Source organism: Athene noctua, chromosome 3 (genome assembly GCF_965140245.1).
Source record: "Athene noctua chromosome 3, bAthNoc1.hap1.1, whole genome shotgun sequence".
Lineage (NCBI taxonomy): Eukaryota > Metazoa > Chordata > Aves > Strigiformes > Strigidae > Athene > Athene noctua.
Window position 1 is genome coordinate 65,468,952 of NC_134039.1, and position 24,374 is coordinate 65,493,325.

The 24,374-nt window shown below is 40.9% G+C and overlaps 1 protein-coding gene across 5 annotated transcripts in view; it reads left to right on the forward strand.

Moving 5' to 3' along the window:
- Positions 1-24,374, forward strand: part of PLXNB2 (plexin B2) — a 263,745-nt gene that overhangs the window by 134,422 nt on the left and 104,949 nt on the right. For 4 of the 5 annotated variants that reach the window (XM_074903216.1, XM_074903214.1, XM_074903215.1 and 1 more), the window contains one exon: positions 9,960-10,028. The exons of the other annotated variant lie outside the window; for it this stretch is intronic. In XM_074903216.1, the coding sequence (XP_074759317.1) occupies positions 10,027-10,028 (2 nt within the window). In that variant the 5' untranslated portion in view covers positions 9,960-10,026. The remainder of the gene's footprint in view (positions 1-9,959; positions 10,029-24,374) is intronic. 5 annotated transcript variants of the gene reach the window in all.

Sequence of the window (24,374 nt, forward strand, 5' to 3'; positions counted from 1 at the left end):
TTACATCTGCGGTTTGGATCGCATTGCTTGGCCATTAAAATCCATTTCACAAAGAGTAGTATTGAAACGAGCAAGGAATAATCGTGGCTGCTGAGGATTTCCTCCAGGCCTACAGGAAGAGTAAATTAGTTACTGAAAACTTGACAGTTTTTCCCAAGTGCTTAACTCTTTCCTCTCTGGAAGCTGCCTTTTCAGAGGCAAGTGACTTTAAAAGGAAATAATATACTGGATGCCCCACCATCACTCCCCCCTTGTCCTTACGGTAGGGCTGTAATTGCAAAACCAGCCAGGAGTGATTTGTTTGAAGAGGAAGTGTGGGAACTTCCTTTATAATATTGCCTTTCCCTTCGTGTGGATCCAAAGACTGTTTCCTCCACTGGCGGAAAAAAAAGTGCTTGAACTGAACAAGCACTTTTCCCCATAGCTCATGCCCAGTGTAAACATGAAAGAAAGAGATTTCATAAAAAAAAGAGCAGGTTGCTCACCAGGGGAAGGACTGAAGTTGGTTGGACCATTGGATCAGCTGGGCTTTTGCCCAGTCATTTTCTGTCAGTAGCAGCAGCTGCAAACACAGGCGTCCTCTGCTTGGGAGCACTGGGTGAGTTAAGGTCCCATGGGGGGGGTGGGGGGGTGTAAAATCAATGTTTGCAGAGCCCATGATTACAGAACCCGTTGTGACTTGCTCTGCAAGATAGGGCAGTATCAGCCCAAGCCCAGCTCCTGTCACATTTTGGAACGGTTTTGCTTTTTTTTTTTTTTTCTTTTTGAAAAAACCCAATGTATGTGTCTTTCCTAGTGAAGTAGAAACAGTAAGTCTGCACCTTTCCGCCAACCTAGAAATACTTTTGATATATTTGCAGAAAAGGGGTTCACACAGCAGAAGAGCAGCTACACCCAGGGAAGTATCTGTGCTCAGCAGCAGCAGGTAGGTTAAGTTTACAGGGCAAGGAGCAAGTTTTAACTTGACAGGCAAAGCTCTGCAAACTGCTACACTTTTTTAGGTTTGGTTTTCTTTTTTTAAAAAAGGGCATAGTGTCAGAATGTATGGTCTCTTTGGATGTGCAGGCAGCCAGTTGGCCTGGCTTCCTAACATAAATTGGTGCTGATGATGGGAATCAAGGCAGGGGGTCCAGCTCCCAGCACTGAAGGATTCCAGATTAGCAAGACAGCTCACGGAGGAAGCAAGGACAAGTTGGGGGAGGGAGGGGGAAATCAGGCTGATTCCCTGAGAGGAACTGAAGAGAAGAGCCCTTCTGCCTGATTTAGGAGGAGGACAGTGTTTTTACATTGCTGATAATTAGGCAGAGTTGCCTTGTTCCTTGATTTTGATGGACAAATGAGACATCCCTGTTGTTTAAACTTGGATTGCTGTGATGCTTTCTGAACTGTTGTATTAATAAGATTTTTACACATTTCTCAGTGGGGAAGATGAAGTTTCACTCAAGCTTCAAACTGGGCTTTGCAGTGATTTCCTTTTTGCACTTTTGAAAACAAACAAAAGAAATAAAATTTGAAGTGCAATGGGCTATCCTGGGAAAAATCAGTCACAATCAAAGGAGACACCCAAAACTTCACTGATCCTTCCATCAGGGCTCTGGTGAGGTTTGCCTGGCTTGGCACACCAGGAGTCCTGACAATGTCTCATACTTGCTCCGAAAGAATTGGCATCCCAGTGGGGGATGAAAAAGGTGTAAAAAGTGAACCTTGGATGATTGTTACTTTGTAAATAAAAATTAAAAATAAAGCTCTCAGCTCTCCACTCCATTTACTATCTCTAACTATTCCTCCTGCACTTTCTTTTCTGTTGCAAATGCATTTAAAGCCCTACAGTGTTCAGGATAAACTCTCCATCCTTTTATGCTTTTCCTCTCATTTTCCACACCATCCTTTGCTGCTGTCTCCTTATGTCACTTATTCTCTCTCATCCGTGCCTCATTCCCTATTTAATGAACTTTTTCCTTTTTACCTTCCTACACTTAGCATTTTTTCCCCTCCTTTTTCTCACTCCCACTGTCATGCCTGGTCCTTTTTCCAATAATGAAGGCTGCATTTTGTGACTTAGGAAGTAAACCTTCAAATTCTTGTGCAAGTACTCCCACTGACTATGTGATGAAGAGTCTGCAGTACTGGGCCATAGCTTGGCAGATGTATGGGGAAAGGTAGTGAAGCCAATTTTAAAGCAGTCTTAATTACCTTGGTGGTTTGGATCACTTTAGCTGACTATTAAAATGCATATTTCTAAGGCTAGGTGTGCACCAATGGCATTGTATAAATAATAAAGAATTTCAAGAGCTTGATATAAAAGACTTTATAGAGGTAATATATTACGTCCAGTCGAGAGACATGGAGGGCACTTTAAAATCAGTTTTACTAGCACCCTGTGTTTAAAAAAAACCTCCTTCTTTTTGTTTAACCTCCTGTGCAAGCCTGGGCATGTTTGAGGCTCCCAGGATCCAATTTCATGTAGTATCCTATTTCAAATCCAGGCCAGTGCAGATCGATCGAAAATCAGTGCGCTCAGAAATAAAACTGCCTGTGGAATGCCTTCAACAACATGAAGATGAAGGGTGAATGTAATATAGCAGATACTGATTTTCTTTTTTGAGGTGGGAGGCTCTGAAGCAATGTCCTTGGATGTTGCACAATTTACCTTGATTGAACAGTAATGGTCATAGGGCAATTTTGGTGAATTTTTGTGTTCTTCAGTTACTAGTTAACAGCTGTGTTTTGTGAAGGGGGGTAATTGGTGTTGTTGGAATTGTTTTAAGCCAAAGCAGCAGCTGTAGAATATTTTATTGTGAGTGCAAAGTGACCTGTAAGTCTGCTCATCCCCAGAGTAACACAAGATTCCTAGTAATTCCTGTCAGCGAAATACTTATTGGTATTTTGAAATGATTGAGCTACTTCAGTACTTAGAAAACTGCTGGTGAGTGCAAACTAGTCTAATTGATCTGTGTTTATACTGGTTTTTACAGTCAGCACAAACATAGATGGCAGTCTGCTTCATTTTCCAGTATACCTCTCTTGATGTCTCTTCTTTTCCCTGGCCCTTAGAAGCCAAAGGAGGGGGGGGAAAAAAAAAAAAAAAAAAAAAAGAGGATTATCTGGGAACTGAGAACAGAGGGAAATAGGAATATCATTTCAGGGCTTTGAAGGAATAAGAAGGTGAAGATAAAACTGAACTTGTAAGCTTTGGGTTATTTTGAATTTTGGATAATTTAAAAATTTGTCTGTCTCAGTATTATGTTGAATTCCTGGAAAACTATGAGTAAACTTTTGTTCTGCTGTGTAAGGGTGGTCTCTCTCCTGTCACCTGCACTAGTTGATGCTGGTGACATGGGGAGCATCTTGCATTGCTGAGAGACCACTGGATTGCACAGATAGGCCCCTTGGATGGAAGCAGTGTGTCACGGTGTCTGGCCTTGGCCCCATTTGCCATCACAGAAAGGGGGGAGGCTTCAGAGAAAAATTCAGCGGCCTCACATGCTGAAAAAGTGCTGTTTAAAGCTAGCTAAGAGAGCAACAGTAAGCACAAAGAGTGTTTGAATTTGTTTTACACTCTGCCCCTTGGACAATAAAGGCTTGTCTGTTTGGGAGCTTGAGCATGGTGTGATCTTCAAAGGTAGATACATATAAATGTATTTTAACTGAACAGGGCTAATTAAATACACAGGCTCATCATAGTGGAAGTGTGAGTGGTGTCTGACTTTGCTAAGAGCATATTGGTTGCTCCTGTAGTCTTTCCCTACGTGTACATATTAATGAACAAATGCGTGTTCAGGACAGCAATTCTGGCCTTGTTCACCTTTGGTCTTGAAATAGGACGTGTTTTGTAAACTACTTGATGATTAACCTTCTGCTAGAATATAAGTGGTAAGTGTTTACTTAATAGTCAGAGATTGGATTCCTGCTTGCAGACAGCCTTTGTTACTCGAAGTTCTGTTAGTTCAAAATGGAAGATCTGTCATGGCAACTTTTTGAGAAGTCCACTCTGGTGTCCTGACAGATGTGGAGAAAGCAAAGTACTTGATGAAAAAGCTAGTAAGACAGCTGTTGAAAGTCTGAATGTGGTCATTTTAAGGACTAAAAAGATCCTGCTAAGCTACTGAAGGGAGATTCTTTACTGTCTCTGTTTATGCAGAGTATATCAGAGTAAAGACATTGATTTTTTGTCACTAATTCCTGGATCTTTTTTTAACCAGAGGGCAAAAAATTAAAAGATATTATTTGATTAAAAAATGAAGATATTTACTTTAACTAATCAGACTCCTAACATAAGCAACTGGGATGCTTCTCTAGCTAACAGTAAGAATAAAAAACCCAGTTTCCTTTGCCCTCTGGAAGAACCTACCTTATTCCTTCAGCTGTACTGCATACAGAGAAATTACGAGATTTGATGAGACACCTACACCAGCATGTGTAAACCTCCTGTACTGTCAGAGAAGTTACTTCTCACAGGATTCATTTTGAAACTATTTGCCAAATGGCATTTGAAAAGTCATGGGCATAGACTGTAATGTTTATGATTTTGAATTTATCACCTTAACTCCCTGGAACTCAGGTTGGAGATAAAAAATAAATATATGGAGGTATCTCTAATGTGTGTTGGTTCACCTAACATGTAGAACAATCTGATCTTCTCTGAATTGCATGAGGTATTGAGCTTGTCACATGGACTAGCCAGGGTCACTACAGGTGTGCTTAAGCTGAAGACAACCTGGAGTCCTTTTTTGCATCTGATTTGTAAAGTTTCATTTTCATGACAAAAAAAAATGTACAACAATAACTGTGCTAAAAGTCAGCCTCTCCTATTTGCTGTTTTAGCATTCACAGGTATATACTACAGTTAAAATTATGGTGTAGTATGGGTTTTATAGTATGAGCTTAGGACAGTGGTGTTTGTTGGGAGATAATGGACATGTGAGCAATCCTACACATGTGCACGCCTCGGCAAGGACATAGAACAAAGAACTCAGCAACCAACTCCAGGAGATGGGTTGGGCGGAGAAAGACATTGAGTGTTGCGCTTATTATCCAATCGTGAGAAGGCTTGAAGTGCATGGACAGAGCTAATGTCCGTTGTACCGTTCATGTGCACAGGAGAAAGCTATAAAAGGGCTCGCTTACCTTCAATAAATTGGCATTGCTTGATCATACTGGTCGTGTGCGTGTCCGTATCTCCCGCAGGTGTTAATTTGCAACCAAAAAACCCATGAGTTACACTGGCCATCCCAAGTGTGTGACAGTAAAATTCTTCGTATTACAGCTTACTGTGAGGCATCATGTTTTCACATCACAGCTGAGGAGCTTTCTAGAATAGCTTTTTCTACAAAGGCTTAAAACTTAAGGATCTTGGTATCCTTACCCTTGTAAAATTACTAAGCTAGATACCGTGTTGGAAGACAAGGCAGTGAGGTTTAAGGGCTTCTCAGATAGCTTTTGAGAAATTGGGGTGGCTTCTCTGTTGCTTTGCATTGGATTAAATCCTTATGCCGAGTGGCCAGGCAGCTGAACAAGTGTGAATCAGCATTCAGTGCTGGCTCAGCACCTTGCTGGTCGTAGAGGAGCCCTGTTGCCTTATATGAGTGACAAGGCAGGGAAAATTTTGTCCAATATTGATGGTAAGATTTGGTAAATTACGATTTTAAGAGGCTGAAAAAGGTGCTACTCACCAATCCTCACTTACTTCAATTCTTGCCCTAATATGAGAGATGCTGCATCTCAAGCTGTTGACAGTTCACGCTGCAGAATTCTTGCTGTTTGATCTTTGCAGTGAAATACTGTTGAAAGAGCAGGTGGAATTTCTAGACCAGTCAGAAGGGACAGCAGAGAAAGAAGTACTTTGTGGTTAGTGTGCTTAATTCTGTAGTTAAGAAATCTCTCTGGAAAAAGAGATAAGGTATTTAGTCTCAGACTAAAATGAAGAATACTTTCAAAAGGATAATGGAGCACAAATTATTGGGCTTCAGTTTTGGGTTATGGTGGACTTCATTCTTATAGTGTATCTATAAGACTCAGATTTTGGTCTGAGACTTTTAGATTTTAAGAACAGAAAACTCCAGCATGTGTGGTTTCTCCCGTTTTTTTTCTTTTTTTTTTTTTTTCTTTTTGCCCTGCAAACTACAGGAAAAGCAAAATGAAATGTCTGAGTGAAAGCAGTTGTTCTTTTGACATATATATTGGGCAATATTAAACACTTCCATTATTATTTTAATATTCTGTTAATTCTTGCACAGAGTTGATCAAGGGCTTTTCATAGTGCATAAAATTGAGGTTAAAAAGATGTGGGGTGGACTGGAAAGCAAAGGAAAAAAAAAAGAGTTTGAGCAGTATCAGACTTAAGTGTATCGAAGGTAGAGCTAAGTCAAGCACCTTCAAGACAACAAGGATACTAAGCCTGAGGTAGCCAAGTGGAGGAGATGGAAAGGAAGTCAGTAATAAAACTCTGTAATTCATGTGCTAGAAGTGGAGCAGGTGTCTCTGAGGTCAAGGAAAGAGCACAATGGAGATGACCAAGAGTGACGTAAGCTGGAGAACTGAAGGTGAGGGAAGATACAGCATTGGCCAGATATTGGAGTGTAGTAGTGGGATACAGAGTTAATTAGAGATGTAAATACACTACAATGTCTAGAGTCTTAAGCTGTCATTTGATATCACTGTAAAGTTTTTAATAATAAATTCTATATCTTGTTTCCATATGGACATGATCTCAGTGTTGTAACATAGCCTTCCCAAAAATGAGATGTGAAGATCTGTTTTCAAAGTTAAGCTCAAAAAAGCAGTATGTAGTGTTATCTTATGTGCTCCATCCTATCGAGTGCACTGTGCTTGTTAGCTCAACAGCCTGATAAAAGTTCCATGGGCATATAAAAGCCTATATGAAAAGTATCTGCCCCATATGTTACATATAAGTGAAGGCTCAGGGGAATAAGGTCTGTGCCTGGGAACCGGACAGTACAGCTTTCTATCCCTGACCCAGTGCCTGCCCTTTCTAACAAACAAACAAAGGCCTCCCTCAAAGAAATGTGGTTTATGATCTGTTTTTAGCTCTAGAAACAAACAAACAAAAAAGCACTCAATATGTTTTTACTTATGGCAGCATTGGCTTTAGGCACTGCAGGACGAGTACTATGTGTTGTTCCTTGCAGCTTTTGGAAGCCCTGATCTCCCCGGCAGCCACGGTGCTTGTGCAGCACATTATCCACTTACAAAATTTTTCACTTGAACACAACCTATCAGCCTGAGTTTATCTTCTTTTTGAAATTATGGTATCTGAGACATTTACCCTAAATACAAAGTGCAGCTGCCTGATGAGGGAGAGGGTGCTTGCAGGATGGGGAGGTTGTTTACAGTTGTCCTGTCTCTGCTGGATTATTGACTTGTCCTGATGGTTTTAACTGCATGACACATCCATGGTGGTCTTCACCCTTTCATCCTAAAGGAGTATTTTGATTTGAACGGCAGAAAGTGTGTCATATGAAAGGTGAGAGCAGTTAAGTGCACTCAGATTCGGGTGGGACAGCATAGGAGCTAAGTGTAGCCTAATAGCAGTAATCTCCCTGCTGTCCTCTGTGAGTTATGGAGAAGAGAGGGAGTCTCCTCTGAAAAGCAGCTCAGGGAAGATTGATTTCTCCTCCAGAAAGTGATCCACAGCAGGACCCTCTCTGTCAAGCCAATGGAGAGAGGAGAAACAGGAAGATCTACCTTGTTATACTGAAGTTAGCTTGTGTGAGCATCCCCCTAGCAACTTGCTCTGTTTGTGCTCATGGTTTCTGCCAGCTTTAAAGAACAACTCTGCTGTGTCATCTTAGTACTTTTCAGGTCAGTCTGCAAGAGCCTCCAGTTGCCAGAGGACCTGTGATAGCAATGTGTATTTTAGTTCCTTTAGTTCAAGCAGTCCATTTTGACTGGCCCATGAAAGACCTGTTCCTTGTGATGTTTATGTAAGATACTGTAAAAGAGCTGTTGTGCTACGAGCAGGAGGTAAAAGGATAAAACAAAACCAAACAAAACCAGGAACCCTTGCAGCAGATGGTACCACCTGTGTCCATCTAAACCTAGCCAAAGCAGCGTGCCTTTTGAGTGGAGAAACCTGGAAAATCTGATGACTCAGTCTGAATAAAAAGGAAGACAGTGAGCAAGATTTCTGGCTTATGTCCCAAGCCTCTTATGAAAAAGACTTCCTGTTTTATAACACAGAAAATTGAGTACAGTTTGGTAGCATCATTCTCTGGCACAGCTGATTACTAACTACAGGCTAAAATTGCTGGTGTACCCATGTGAGAACTGACACATAAGTAGTCCAATTACTCTGCCAGTTCCTGGATTATGATTGAACCTGTTTTCCCAGTAAATAAATTTCTGATGTTATTGGCAGGGGACAGTTGTTGCATCTGCAAAGTTAAGATGTGAACCAACTGTGCAAGACGTGCCTAAATCACTGTTCAGCAATGCTTGCAAAAATAATCTAATGGAGACAAGCAACATGGATGTATAAAGGGCACGCATCGGGATGAAGTCTTGTTTCCTTGCTGACTACCTCAGCCTCCTTCCTTCCTCACTGTTGTTGACAGTACCATAATCTTTCACATCCCTTTGCACTTCCTTTTACTTCTGTATTTCCTTTTCCTTTATATAGTTAAGTTGCACCAGAATTGGTTTTCCCTTTGTCAGTAAGAAAGAAAGAAATCTGCCCTTTCCCTTGGTCCTAAAGTCTAAAATTTTGTCTGTCTCTTGGGTTGGCTGCTTTACTCACACTCTCCTCCTACAACTTCCCTCAGTCCCAATCCAAGCCTACACTCTCCAGTTAGGCAGTATCATGCAGCTGTGGTCTGAGTATCTCACCCAGCTCTTGTCTCATGTCCCTTATGTCACGATTTTGCTGGGTATCCATGTTTGTTCTCCACCCAGTGAGGGTGCAGGTTCCCTCAAACAGCTTTTCCCTGGGCAGAGATGAATGTACATAGTTTTAAAGAATGTGTTACCACAGCAACTAGATATGAGGAATGCAAACAAGAAATTAAATCCCATCAGACATTAACAAAATAAGCTTGGTTTAGTACTGGGCAGCCTTGAGGAACACGAAGGGAAAATAAAAGCCCTGTTGATGTTTGTCTTACCTCCCTGGGGAGCCAGTGTTACACAAGTTTCAATGTCAGGTTCAGCAGAGATGAGGTGGCTTTGGAGAAAAGGTGGTGGATTTTGCCAGGTGTTCAAGTCTCTTCCCTGTGGAACTGCCATACAGTGATCTTTTAGTGTGTGCACTGGCATTTACTGCAAACTGGGCATTGCATGCCTTGCTAAAAAGTAACAGAATAACTGTGTGTAAGAAACAGGTTGGGGCATTCAGCACTTGGTACATCTGTTGAATGGAATAGTTTTTCAAAGACAGTTGTCATCTTTACCTTCATGTTGAACAATCTACATTAACCCCTTTTTATCACTTTTTGGCATATACAGTGATGTTAAAGAATATCAGATGGTATTTTATCCTTCCCTAGAGAGACAGACACTGTTTCTCTTCCATTCTTAAATGTTTGATCGTGGGAGGTGCTGAGTGCTGCCATTGATAAGAGTGTGTTCAAGCTCTAGCTAGAGGAGTGCCAAATCATACAATACCCCATCTGTAATGCTAGGCATTCTTTCTGGTGGTATATCAGTTGAGCTCTCAGTGCTTCAGCAGTTAGTTGTACATCTGTGAGCAGCTGTCCATCTGATTTATTATCTGAGCAGCTATTGAAATAGAGAACATTGCCCCATTTAGCCTCAGGATTGAAAGTTATGGTGTGCTAAAGTTGTGTTTAAAATGTAACAAAATTGACTACATATAAACAAATTAAAAGTTTATGGAACCCTGTAGAAGATCTTAAATCAATATTTCAAAGTTCATAAATGTAAGGTGATTGAGCATAGCTTAATGCATATGAATATATTTTTAATTGCTGCCTTCTTTTATTTAGTAAGAAGATTAAACACTGTCCTGGAAAAAAACTTGATTGTAGTGAAGAAGACTTAGTGGAAAAGTGAATGTAAGTATTTCACAGCATGTGTCAATTATTTATGTTTGCAAACTATTGTCATTGGTGATATTATAAATCATGCTAAATTGACAGCCTGATTTGCCAAAAAGACAACTTCTAGTATGGCAAGAATGCTGGATCTGATAATTGTGCATATGCATGTGAGGTATAAATGTCTATTACGTGGTTTTCAGTATGAGTCTGTAGGCTACATGTACCTAAATGCTTTTAATAGGGCCACATGCTATTAGTTATTTGCATGCTTATGAACTGTTCACAGGAAAAATGTCAACATGAAGTTGTCACTAAGTACCCTTAAAAGAAAAAAAACCCACAACACTACCCCTGTATAAATACCCATGGGGATCCTTCAATTCTGTAATGCGGACATATTTTCCATTTCCAGAGGAATTCAGTCTAACTTGGAATAATGCAGCCAGTATATAGAATTTTTCTCTATACCTGCCCCAAAGATGTGAGTTTATCGTAGAAGAAGATTGCACCGTGGATTGGCAATTCAATTTAGAGTGAAATATGGCAGCTGCAAGTTCCAGGCTAAGTGCATTGTTGCTCACTTGAGGTCACTTTTTCAAACCTGGAGTCAATAGTTATCTAACAATAAGAGCTTTGGTTCATTTTCTAGACCCTTTTGAAACTTACTTTGCTGGTGAATACCCCATTATTTTTCTTAAAGTAATTGCTTTCCTTAGCTGTATTTCATAATAATGTGAACTTCCTGACTGTGTGCATGCACATGTGTATATGTACGTACATATTTGTGTGTGAAGCACAGCCATATCTCTGCAAATCATACCCCAGGAGGCTTTGAGTGGCTCTGGTGTGCAGGGTAGTGATAGTCATGAACTTCTAGCTGCCATGGATTCATTCCAGTATTTTTTCATATTACATTTTTCCCACGATCTCACCTTCCATTTCCCAGAGCCTGCCTGAAGCAGTCAACTAAGCCTTTCCAAATGCTGGATAAAGTACAGAATTCATGACTTAGATGTCAAATAGGATGGTGATCCTGTTTAAATGTCTAACAAGCTGGGACGGTTTTAATTTTAACATTTGGGCTTTTATAAACTTGTCTTCTAAAATTGTTAACAACCAATAGTACTGAAACAGTGAGATACTACAGGAACAGTGCGAAATGCTGTCTGGTTTATTTTTGTGGTTTGAGCACAAAGGACAACTGAGCACCACGCAGCCACTTACTCGCTCCTTCCCCCTCAGGAATGGGAAGGAGAAAATAAAGGAAAAGGCTCTGGAATCAAGCTGAAGACAGAGAGGGATGATTCACCCATTATGGTCATGGGCAAAAGGCAGACTCCTTAGGGGAAGAAAAAGAAACATCAGTTTAATTCCAACACTACCATCACCACCACTTAACAGTGAGAAGTATAACCACATCATAAAAAACCCCTCCCCCCACCCCTTCCTTCTTTCCAGGCTCAGCTTTGCTCCTGGTTTCTCTACCTCCTCCCCCATCAGTGGATGGGGGGACGGGGAATGGGGGGTACAGTCAGTCCCACCACTCCTACCTCCTCAGGGAGAGTACTCCTCACATTCTTCCCCTGCTCCAGCATGGGATCCCTCTCACAGGAGGCAGTCCTCCATGAACTTTCTCTGACGTGAGTCCTTCTCATGGGCTGCACCTCTTCTCGATCTGCTCCAGGGTCCCTCGCACATGTTGCAGTCCTCCCAGTGCCTAACTACAACAGTGGGGACTTCCACAGAGTCCTGGCCTTCTTTGGACACAGTCATCTGCTCCAGTGTGGGGTCCTCCATGGGCTGCAGGTGGGCATATGCTCCACTGTGGACCTCCATGGTTCTGCAGGGGAGTCTCTGCTCTGACAAATACACACACACACCCTTCCTTTCTTCCGCTGATCTTGGTGTTTGCATAAGTGTCTCTCTCACAGCTCCAACTCCTCCTCTCAGGTTCCCCTTCTTAAATACGTTATCACAGAGGTGCAGCCACCATCACTAATTGTCTCAGCTTTGGCCAGAGGCAGGTCTGGCTTGGAGCCAGGGGAGCCTCGAGAAGCTTCTCATGGGGGCCACCTCTGTAGCTCCCTCCCCCACTACCAAAAACCTCTGACACACACACACAAACCCAGCACATTTATATAGAGTTATCTACTGATAGGGAATTGCTTGAAATTAAGATCCTCAGATTTTACAGCATTGTACCTGAGCTAAAGATTTAGAGACTAGGCTGTGCATTGACTGGTATCTAGATTACTGGTATCTGGCCCAGTTTGAAACCTGTATAGGCTTATAATATACAAAATCAAATCCTTAACACCTTCCAGTTTGTATTGAGCAAAACAAAACAAAGTTTGAAGGCATTTATTGGGACCAGTCACTTTAGTTACTCCAGGGTCCTAAAAAGTACATCTTGAGTGACCTTGTTCAGGCTAGTGGCACTTCTTGAACAATTCCACGTTTGTGACAAGTTTGTACATGTAGAAGTTTTTCTTGAGTTACTTTCACATTATTCTCACCAACTTGATCTTCAGCTGTTTCTCCTGGGAAACTTGGGAAGAGGTACTGTTATCTTCAGTTCTCATTTTCTGTGAAATAAGCAGAATATTTGGGGTTTGTTTGTTTGTAGTTTTTTACGTGCCTATTTAGCAGGAGAGTGCCATGTGAGTATGGGTTGAGTATGGGTAAAAGATATCTGCCCAGTTAAAATGTCACTTCATATATGTATGCATGTGAAAACAAAAGACATGAAGTACAGCTGTATTTCAGGAAGTTGAGTAATAAACTACTGACAGCCTGATTATTAGCTGGTCATGAAACTGGCAGAGGTGTAAACACATCCTTGTGGAGAGGGATACTAGCACTTCGTCTTTGATGTAAAAATAAATATGGTCTCCAATAGATGTTATTTTTCTGATATTTTAATTTTATGCATGTGTAGACTGAGCTCCTAAATTGAAACCATCTTCTTGATCTATCTCTTCAGATATCTGACATTAAAACTGTAGATATATCCTTCTAAACTTGAATAATTTTTAAAAAATTAATTGGCTCACATTGACTGGTATTTTTGCAGTAATACCAAATTAACAAGTTTATGTGGAGAGGAGAAAATACCTTTTCATATCTACCTTTGGTTTTATATCACAGAAGTGGCTATGGAGACATTCTCATATAAAAAGTCAATAGAACCCAAGAGAGGGAACAAAGCATTTAACAGGAAGCAAGAGGAGCAGTGGCTTTACCTGCAGTTACTCACATCCTGGAGGTAGAGTTGTGAAGCCATGAAATCTAGTATCTCCTCCTACAATTTTGATTTTGATTGCGTCCTGAGATATTTAATAATTTTTTTTTGTTTCAGTCAAAATTTAAAATTAAATCTTAAACTTGGGTTTGAATACATTATAGTGGTTTGGTAGGAAAGCTGGTAGGATTTTGGCTTTGGATACCCATAAAGCCAGAAAGTGGAATAAACTTGCAGAAACTTCCTCTTCCTCATTCTCTTCCAACAGACCTTCTGGACTGATCTTTAGTGGAGCTGAAAGTCAAAGTTGGGATGCTGGAGGAATCCAGTGAAATATTGATTTGCTGTGTTTCTTCACTTGTTGAAGAGGAGAGAGGGGATGGGGATGGCAAAGGGTTTTTTTCCCCTTAAAAAAATAGGGAAAGGCTAGGAAAAATGTAAAATAGAGTGGAGGGGATGATAAGCTGCTAATTGTATTGTATTATACTGATGATACATCAAAATAATCTTGAGGCAGTGACTGCAAGGAGAAGAGGAGGAGTATGTACCTTAGGGAATCAGGAGCAGGCACTGTCAAGTAGAGCACAGGCAGGAAAGTGCACAGGGTGGGGGGGGAAGAACACCCAGCCCTATTTAGATACCAAAATTAGGTTCTCACTGAACATCTTGTAATCTGAAATGCCCAGAACATGTTCTTAATGTAGCATTGGGTGTTTTGTTCACTGGTCTCAATGATATTTCTTATGTAAAATGTGCATGCTGGCACTGTAAATAGCCTGGTTCAAACACCCTTGTGAAGGGTGAGGACAACGTCATGTCATGTGCTGTTGCTAAACTTTGCTTGCTGGTAGGCAGGTTCTTTCTGGAAAGTCTATGGAGATGCTTTTTAGACTTCTAGGATTATAAAGTAGTTGCTCAAAAAGATTGCCCATCCCAGAAATGTCCACCTTAGTTTCAGGATCCAGCTGGATGTTGTAAAATTAATTGTTGTTTATAAGAACTTGGCTCCTATATTGTGAATGCTGTAAGTAATTCTCAGCAGCATTTGGATAGCATGGTAAATAAAGCATAGAGCCACACTGGATAATGAGGAGAAAAATAAACATTGGAGAGCTGCTAGTTCATTAAGTAATGTCTTATGCTGTGCATGAAATGAGGCATGGGAACAGGGGAAGAAGTCTCCCATCATAGAGACTATCATGAAGGATTCCCATAAGGAACTTTAATATTTTCTAGATATGACAATCAAACAGACTTGAGTCCCCAGAATCACCTCTAAGACTCATCTTTAGATCCGTAGGTCTTAAGTCACCAAAACACCAGATAACGTTCGTTTAGTGTCTTCTGTGTGTCTTGGACAGCAGGTGAGAACGAGACATGAGATTTGCAAAATGTTCTCACAGAATTTCTGCTATTGTCATCCTGAGACCCTAGAGGACATTCAGGGAGACTACACAGGGTTTGTACCTATCTTCATGCATTTGTTTTCTGGTATTCCTCCCAGTACCTGTATCCTGTCTTTTTTTCTTTCCCTTTGGTTCTGTCTTCCCTGTGTTGCCTGGCTGATAGTAAGGAAAATACTGCTGCTTCAGGAGAGATGACGTCTCTGCACTACCAGCATGAGTAGCCTGTGACACCAGGTCAGACTGTAACCAACAGCAGTAGCAACCACAAGAAGGCCCTGCATAATGGTCTCTCTGAGGTGTGCAGAGCAGTTTATTTGCAGACTTACGCTGCTGTTTGCCCATATGCTATCAAGTACAATCTTTTATTTCACTCTAATCTAGCTTTATATTCACTGGGACATGGAAGGGCCAAATGTCATTCATTTGTTGCTAGATCTTTGCAACAACAGTGCCCATGGTGAAAGTCCTGCCCTTATTACTGAGTGTAGAGTGGCTGAGAGGGAGCTGGCTCTGTGGGCAAGCTTGGCGCTCCCATCTTCCTCTGTCAGCAGCTTACATGGGTGACCCATCTAACAAAAGCATCATGCAGCTTTGGATGTTCTTTATATCACTACAGATGAAACAATAATAGAGTTTTGCCGATATGTTGGCACATTTCCCTCTATGGAGAAATGAGGACACACTTTACCAGTAGATGCAGTATTTGAATATCTGCAACGTGTTATGAACTTCTCATACTTCACTTTGAGACCTGCCTTGTGAAAAATACTAGGTTACTTATAAAACGGTGGTTTACCGTGGGGTGGGGGGGTCCTTTACCCCTGTATTCAGTAACATTTTACCTAAGTCTACAGGTGTGGCTACAAGACCCACAGGAGAGAAGGTTATTGCAACAAAACACAGCTTTTTTTTTAAGAGGTATCCATTCATCTTCCTTGAAACATAGATCTGCATGTCAGTCTTTCTTCCTCATATTTCTCAAAAATAGTCTCCTGGGGAATACACAGAAAAATAAACAGTAGATTCTTTACCATTTTAGGAGAGGGTTGGAGACAAATTCAACTTCAAAATACTAGCTATTTTAAATGCAAAATGATCCTTCCTTAATTAATACTTGGCAAAGCATTTTAAAGATCAAAGTGTCAATATTAGCTAATTCTCATGGCACACCTGTCAGGTAAGTAAAAATTATATCCATTTATAGCCCAGAAAGCTGAAATACTGTCTAGCATCAGCATTTTCACAGTTGCTACCTAGTTAATTTACAGAAATAGCTAGTTTAATTCTCAGAGGTTCTGCATATTCTTACTTGTCCTAAATTATACTTGGAGCTCAAGAGTATTCACACTTTTGAAACTGAGGGCACGTATTTTGGTACAGAAACATGGATATGGCAGCTGAACCTTGAGGTATCCACACTAAGGCTTTTTAAAATCTTAAGCATCTCTAAAAAGTCTAGAGCTGGAACTCGCATGCTGCCAATTGGGTTGTTTCTCAGTGGAGCTGCAAAAGGTATGAGTTATAGGATGGGCTTGGGAGAGTCAGGCTTTAGAGATTTTTTTTTGCAGGAAGATGTGTATAGAAGGAGTGTTTAGAAAGGGAGAGGATGCTTGAAGTGGGAAGAAAAATGGTGTGTGATGGCAGTCAATTTTTCTACCTCCTGCTGTTGCTTCCATTAGAGATGCAGGTTACCTTGTTATTTCTGTCATGGGTCTTTCTCCTTTTGTTACATTATCAGCAGAGTGGTATAATTGGGCTGAAGGACAAATTTTTTGCTGCCCTGTTGAGCAACGACCATAAAGGAGACAAGATTCTGAACAAGTGCTGTCTCCCCTTCAGTATGCAGTGCAACTTGTTTCCAAGTGGTGTGTTGAAGTGGTGGTGGTGTTCAAGTGCCTTGCTTTGTCCGTGCAAACAGTTTTTTTAACCTGTTTGCTCCATTTGGTGTGGCAATGCCCAGCCCTGAATAGAGCACAGAAATTAAGGATGGCGTCACTCCATCCCAGTCTGTTCTCCCTCTTGCAAGAGCAGGTGGGAATGGACAAAACCCCAGCCAAAGGCCGTCTATGGGTTGGCACTTAAAGGAGGGAAAAGCCTATGCTACAAAAAGGGGTCTCAAGGGATTGAACAGCCTGGAGCAGGCGTGCACAGCTGAATTAGGAGTTGGAATTGTTTGTCTTTCAAATTTAGAGGACTTGTTTGCTGTCTTGGCTCTGCTCAAAGTGAATAAGAGCTACTGCTAATAAGAAAGCCCAAAACAGAGGAGTGAAGGATTAAAACCAGAAAATGATGACTCACCCTCCCCTCTCCCCCCTCCCCAGTTTCAGTCCCCACTAAACCACTTTACCTCACCAAAGCTCTGGTGGCTTTTCATTTATAAATAATCATGTGTTTGAAATGTTAAAATGTGTAGGCAGGGATTAAAAGGATATGTGATGCTACAGCATTAAAACAGTGCAGACCTCTGCAAGGGAATTATGAAGGAAAATTAAAACATAGTTATTTTTGGCAAGTGCTGCTGCATCCTGGGGAGATCAAGAGAAAGCAAAAAGCAGCTTATTCAAGCCTAGTGAAACTTAGTAGGAAAGCTACTATAAAATAGGGTTTCACATCAGTTCTTTGTACTACTAAAGACAAATTTGAAGATTTGGGGTTGTCTTGATTTTGGGAGAATGCAGGCCGGAAATTCACTGAGAAATTTCTGTCAAAGTTACCAGCCTAAACTGTCCTGGTTTATAGGCTAGTGAATGTAAGTGCTTGGTTATCACCCACACTGTAACAAGTTTCTTCCTTCTCCTAATCCACAGTGGGACTGAGATGTGGATGGACACCTGATAACACTCTCAAGTCAGTGTGTCAGCCCATAGGATTTTACAGAATAAGCAGGTTGTGATGCCCGTTTGGGGTATTATTCTGTATGCTCACAGAAGTGAGAATATTGGCACCAAGTTTCTTGTTGTGTCTGGCAATGAAAATTGAGAATTGTCCCTGCTTAGAAAAAGGAATGCATTACAGACTTAGAGGGAACTGTTGCAAATTGGTTGTCAGCATTGAATCTAGCACTGATTCTGGAGTTTGAATGTAATTTTTAGTGTCATTCTCAGATGCTACATTAGCTTTGTCTTCATAAACCTTTGATTCCTGGTCAAAGGGAGCCCTTTCACAGAACTGCCAATGTTGGAGCTGGTGAAATCTGCCTCCTCACCCCACTTCTTTTTAATTTTAGGGGAGTGAATTATACCAGCCAGTGTGAGCAATACCAGTGTGAACAGGCACAGATAAGGGCACTGTTCTGCTTTTCTTGCTCATGATCTTGCTGCTGTCTGCGTGTGGGTACAGGGGAAGCCTCTGCTATTCCTGTAGGAACTGTGGAATTGCTAATAAACAAAACAATTTTAGGAGGCTCCATTCATTTCAGGTCTAATTAATTTTTGACACAAACTCTGAGGCTACAGACCCAGGGAGCAGGGCTTTGCAGGGATCTCCTTGGGGGTGGCAGGGCAGTTCCACCCCCTCATCTCAGCTGCCCCACAGCTTCCTTCTGCCCTGAAGGCTGGAGTGGTGGTCCCTGATGCTCCTGGCTCCCTGCACAGGGCTTTCACTCCAGGGCTTCTGCAAAAGCCCGTTTGAAGCCGTCATGTTGCTGATCCTCCTGGGTTTGGTGCTGGAACAGCATGGCTGCAGGGCCATTACGGGTTTCTTCATAGCTAGCAGTTTGAGCACTTCTGCTCTGTTCCTGCCTTGCATCCTCTTGCCTTCTGATAGCAGTGATGTTGTTTAAGCAAATTGTCTTACGTGAACTGGTATGTTGCTTTGCTAAATGGAAATGGTTTACTTTAATGGGTTGATTTGTATGGAATATGCAACCTCCACTGCTCTTAACCTTTGCTGTTACTTTTGTGCTAGCAAACATTAAAAAAATGCTCTGTGCTCTCAGGGCGTTACTTTTTTAATGCTGTTTTTATGAATCTGTTTATAAGCCCAGCCTGTGTTTTTGTTTTGGTTTTCTCCCTGCTTTAATACATTTAAATGTATTAGTTGAGAAAAATCTGTATAATAATCTTTGGTTCAATTAATGTTATATTTAATTAAATGATTTAACAAGCATAAAAGTAAGAATTAAATACTTGTTCGTGTAATATTTTTTCAGGGCTAAATTCAAGGCAAGCCTCAACCTTATTTGATTCAGTTAGTACAGTATGTGCAAAAGACATTATATTTAAAAATAGCTGTTCCTTTGGACAGCTAGACAATATTCTAGTGTCCTGTTACTGCAGCACTCAGTTTGATCAAGCACAATGTAATAAAGTAATATCAAGACATAAAAATACCTAGTTCAAGTAGGAGATTCCTCAGTGTCAGTCAGTAAGCCGGTGACTGAGTAAACAAAATTCTTCCAGGGATACACAAAATACAGTCTTGTTTGTCCTTGCTGGTTTTCCTTAAATTTGCATCAGTTTAATTTGTGACTAGTTAAATGAATCTTATTAAATTACAGTTCCTGGGAATTTCTGAGTTTGCGTAACATTACATCTCTATGTTTATACAGCTAGTATTTTCTTTAAAATGTGTCTGGAAATTTCCAGACAACTGAAGGGATGTGCCACGGTTTTCTTCAAAGCTAGACCTATGTTTACAAAAAGCATGGGTTTTAGAGCTTGTTCTCGTTTTGGTTTTTTTTTTAAACCTTCAGGAAGAACAGTGGTGCTGGTTGCACTGAGGAGGCAGAAGGTGTGCATTGCTTTGAAAGCTCTGGCTGGTTATTTTTCATACATAAACATAGAGCTGCATCTAACTTTATTTCTTAAAAAAAAAAAAATTGCCCCTTCTGTGGAAATGATAAGTTTGCAAATCATGGTACCTGTTATGGGCAGTATTATGATGATTTATACTCTGATACCCTCTTCTTACCTTCCTTTCCTGTTGTGTTTTCTGCTGAGATCCTCTTACTGCAGTCAGAGAAGTCCTGAGGATGGGGATGCCAGGGGACCCTCACTAAGAACAGCAAGATTGGTCACAGTTTTGACTTTGGCATCCTCTGCATCAATTCCACATCTGAAAGTTTCCACCATAGGCTATTGGCCATTTGGCTCTTCAGGGTACTCATAGAGGGGAAGAAAGGGTCACAGTACTGTTTCTGTTTTAATGAGAAGAAACATACAGTACAGCTCATACCGAGGGTGGTGGAGCAGATTCCTGAAGTCCTTTAGCACTTCTTAAAGCCAGCATCTTTAGAAAGCCTGAGCTATATAATTCTGTACAGGATAAACCAGACTAGTTTGGTCTCTGATCTGCAGTGGCATTGATTGCCAGTGCTTCATTAGAAGTATCCAGTAATGGAATGACTGTAAACAGGTCTGCTTGGTCACAAAGCCAAGGAGATCCTGTTCAAAGGCCAGGATGGTGCTAGGAAGGGAAGGCGTGTATGGCCCAGGGATGAGCTGATTTGTTGCATTCCCAGGTTTTTCATACCGTTGGGTAAACTCAAATCAGGCCGTCCATCCGTGTGTGAATTCTTCAGTTGATTAACTTGAAAGATATATTGGATAACATTTGTTTATGGTGGTCCAAGCTGTAGAATATGGATTTTATCTGGCATAAAAATATTTGTGGTACTACCCTGGTTTGCTTTGCAGGATGTATATGCTTCCTTCTTGAGCTGCACCACATGGGAACATTCTACCTGTTTGCATGATTACAGATGTTGCCTAAAGGAGCTCTGTGCAAAGAAGTTATCTCTCCTAAGGGAGGTATATGTGAGCAAAGCTTTTACAGCTGGGGGGCAAGCTACAAGCTATGCTGAGAGAAATTGTTCTTTGAAAATATGTTTTTGAAGTATGTATAGGACCAGGAGGAAAAGAACAAGTAAATGACATAGATGGGGAATGGAAACAAAAAAACTAAAGAAAGGAAAATGTTCCAAATACATCTATTTTGCACAACTTGAGCAAAATTGCATATGATAACATTATTGTAAGCAAATGTGGTACCCTGAAAATAGTAATCTTACACAAAAGTTGGCGTTTATTCTCACAAAAGAAGAATGAGTGAAGATAACATCCCCCTCCAACAAGCCTGTCTGTCTGTTGTCTTTTACAAAGTGAGACACAGTGTTTCTTTCTCCAGTTGTAGGAAGCCTGCTGAAGGTGTTTTACTTAAACTGTGTCAGGACATGTTTATACAGTCACTTTATTGAGTACCAGTCCACGCTGTTGCTGAACAACAGGTTGGTTCTCCCATATCCCCTGCTGCTTGTTTCTTCCACTTCCATGGGTGAAATGAGTGCATACTAGTGATGAACTAGGTATCAACTGTTCTGCCCAAATGTTAGGCAAAGTACAACATTTACCCAGGATCTTTCTTTGAAATGAATGGCAGGACATCCAATGGAGAGAAGGATAAGCTGCTTGCTGTCAGATTCACCAGATTAAACTGAAATTCTGACCTTGAAGGACAGTAGAGGAAAAAAAGAATGTGTCCCAAGTGAGGTGTAAGGCATGCTGTGATCTTCCTCATGCATTTGTTAAGCAGCTGACAGGACCCTTGCTTGTGACTTCAATTGTTGAGTAACTGGGGAGAGGAAAGGAAAGAGAAGGAGGCGCCACATTTGATGCTTTGCGACATGTAATTTTGAGGGAAGCATCTCTGCAGTGATGCTTCCTGTCTTGTTCTGCCAACTTCTTTACCAAAGTTGAACTACATTTATTGTCTTTGGCATAATCTAATACATCTAACGTTCTTGGGCAAGGTAAATATCTGACAGCCACTGTGTAGTTAATTTGTCCCCATGCTTTAAAGATTTGCAGTATCCTTGTAAAATATTGTCATACAAGTAGTGGGTGGTAGAGTGCATGCTGTTAAGTAAGGAAAATAGAGCCTTTTAGGTAAATTCCCATTGCAGTGTACAACTGTGTTTTCTGGAAGTGTTTGGAATTGCACGAGGGTCTCAACTTTCCATTCACTGGCCCTGGAAAAGGCATAAGCATCTAAGAGATGGAAATGAGTACAAATTGATCTCATAAGTGCAAATTTTACTAAAATTCCTGTCTGTCAGTGTGTGAGTGATGTTGATAAATTAGATTACCAAATTATTTTGTTCACAACAAGTTTGCTTATGTTATGGGTGAAATATGCAAAATAATATCTAAATAAAGACTAAGTTAAGCTGTTAAATGCTGCTTCCGGGAGTAATCAGACATTTTCTGGCTCAGCCTTTGATTTGAAGGCTGTCTGTCAGCCTTCATCTTTATTCGTGGTAAATAAAACCTCTCCCCTGAAGGGATCAAGGTGTGAGTGCATAAGAACCATAATATTATGCCTACTGCAATCAGTGATTTTGTAGGGATCTCGTTAAAGTTCAAGTTCTTTCCCTGCAGTTCAGCAGAAATACCAGTATATGCTGGAAATAAATCAGTCACTGTTAAAGGGGATCAAGAAAGCTTAAAATACAAGGAGGCTGCTCAAGGCAGGTGTCATCACCCTTTAGGAGAGAAGGAGCTAAAGATAAAAAAGACTGTAGTTGGGTCTCTCCCTCAGCCCTTCCTCCAGCCAGCAGTTGTTCATCCTGTGCTAGTTTGAAAACCAGGGAAGTGGCAGCCTGGGGAAGCACAGAGAATTCACTTGATTAATAGATAGCAAAGAAAAACTAACCAAGGGACCCAAGTGAAGAGGGGCACATGTATTGAGTAAGATCTTCTGCATCGTACAAATGGATGCTTGGGCAATTTACTCCACATGACCCTTTCTATGTCTACTGTCAACGGGATTGTGAGAATGTGAATATACTGAAGAAACCAAACCTTCGTGAACATCATCTCAGCAGGTGACCTTCCACAGTGATGAGCATCAGGCAGTAGTCCAAAGGCGGCAGGTAAAGTGCTGCCTGCTGTCATCAGCAACAGACTTCACACCATATTTTATGAGTGGGGACAGAGCAAGGCTCTGAAGTGGTTAGTGCTGTACCAACCCAGAAAGGTTTGATGCAATTTAAAGCAGATGTGACTGAAAAGCTCCATGCTTATTTGGGAGAAGGCAGCTTTTCATAACATGATTAAGTATTTACGTGAAGATCTAATAGATGATGACATGGAGAGGACAAAGTCTGTTTGTAACAGTAATAAGAAGCCCAGGTAGAAACAAAAAGAATTACCATGTATTTTGGGAGAAGAAACTAGCCTATGCAAGTGGCTGAGCATCAAGCTATGTGAGATTAACTGATCTCAGAGCCCTTTTAGGCACAAAAAGGGCCTGGCAGTGTCTCGTAATAAGCTCTGACTGAAACGTGCTGCTTAATGGCAAAACATTGATTGACTCTCATTTAGTATTATTTCTGGACTGTGGCTTACCTGACATGGCCTAGATTTTGAATTTTGGTGTCTCTTCTTGCTGGTTTATTTCTATGTGCCTGGCCATTATAAGACAGTGCTTTTGTAGGGTAGGAATGAACGCACCATACAACAGGTTTCTCAACTATATATCAAGATCGTACATCACTTGACAGAGTGTTGCTTTCATGTTCACACAAATGTAATTCCCTTTTGTTGAGAATGCAGTAAGAGAGTATAACTGCCATAAGGACCAACAGATGATGGTAAAGTATTTGGTGAAAATCTAAATTGCTCAAATACTTAAGAATTGTTGTATTAACTATTTTCATGTAATAATGAAATGTAATGTTCTAAAAAGTAAATGTCAGATTTTGATTATCTAGTGATCTGTTGCTGCTCTACTGTGTTACATTTTTAAAGGCATCTCTATCTTTTTATCTGCTTAGTTATCTCTTGTCCTCTGTCCTTACTGCACAAATCAAGATTTTTGCAGTACAGAGGCTGAGGATTTGCCCTGTGCCAAATACTGATCCACCAGCTGAAACAGGCTTAGAAATTCTTGGTTTTATTCTGCAGACCATCCTGATTTAGAGTTGTGTTGATGAAGATTGTGCTTCTTTCCTACAGACCACTCAGTTCTAAAAATAACTATTTTCTGAAAGCTTCTGTATGAAAGTGTGTATGTATGCTTATTACAAGTAATTTCCCTGTTGCTTTTGCTTGGGTGTCATTTCTTTGTCCTGCTTTGGTTCCCTCTGAATTTTGAGCTGAGCTCTCGGGGGATGAGTGTGCTAGAGATCACCATGGCAACACTCTGAAAAATGCACACTGCAGGCACCAGGCTTCATCGCCCTTATCCCTGTGAGAGCTCTGATGATGTGTGAACTTGCAGACTTACTCGGGAGCTGCGAGAGGGACCAAGTCAGTGGCTGAGAGCTGGGGGTACCATGCCTAGTAAAAACATTTCCTATATAAATTGAGGAACTCTGGGTATTGCTTGCTGATGTACAGCACTATTTTCATGTCTTACTGCTGAGATTTCCCTTAGCAGACTGTAAACTCTCTTCTTTTACTCCACGTAATTCTAATATTAGTCTCTTACATCTTAGCTCTCCCCATTTTCACTGAAGACTACTGTGGGAGCCATTGCAAAGGCAAAGTTGTTATCCTGGTAAAATCTTAAAGATGGTTGATGATAAAACATATCATAAAGGTTATGATGCAGAGTTTAAAAGAGGTGAGTGCCCGTATCCCTGCTGATTCCAAATCCTTTTTCAGGAGAAAAAACATTCAAGGAAGAGTTATATTATAGGTGAGTGTTTCACGGCAGTGGTTGGGCGAGAACGGGTTCTCTCCAGCAGAAGGAAGTAATAGAAACTGGGTAGAA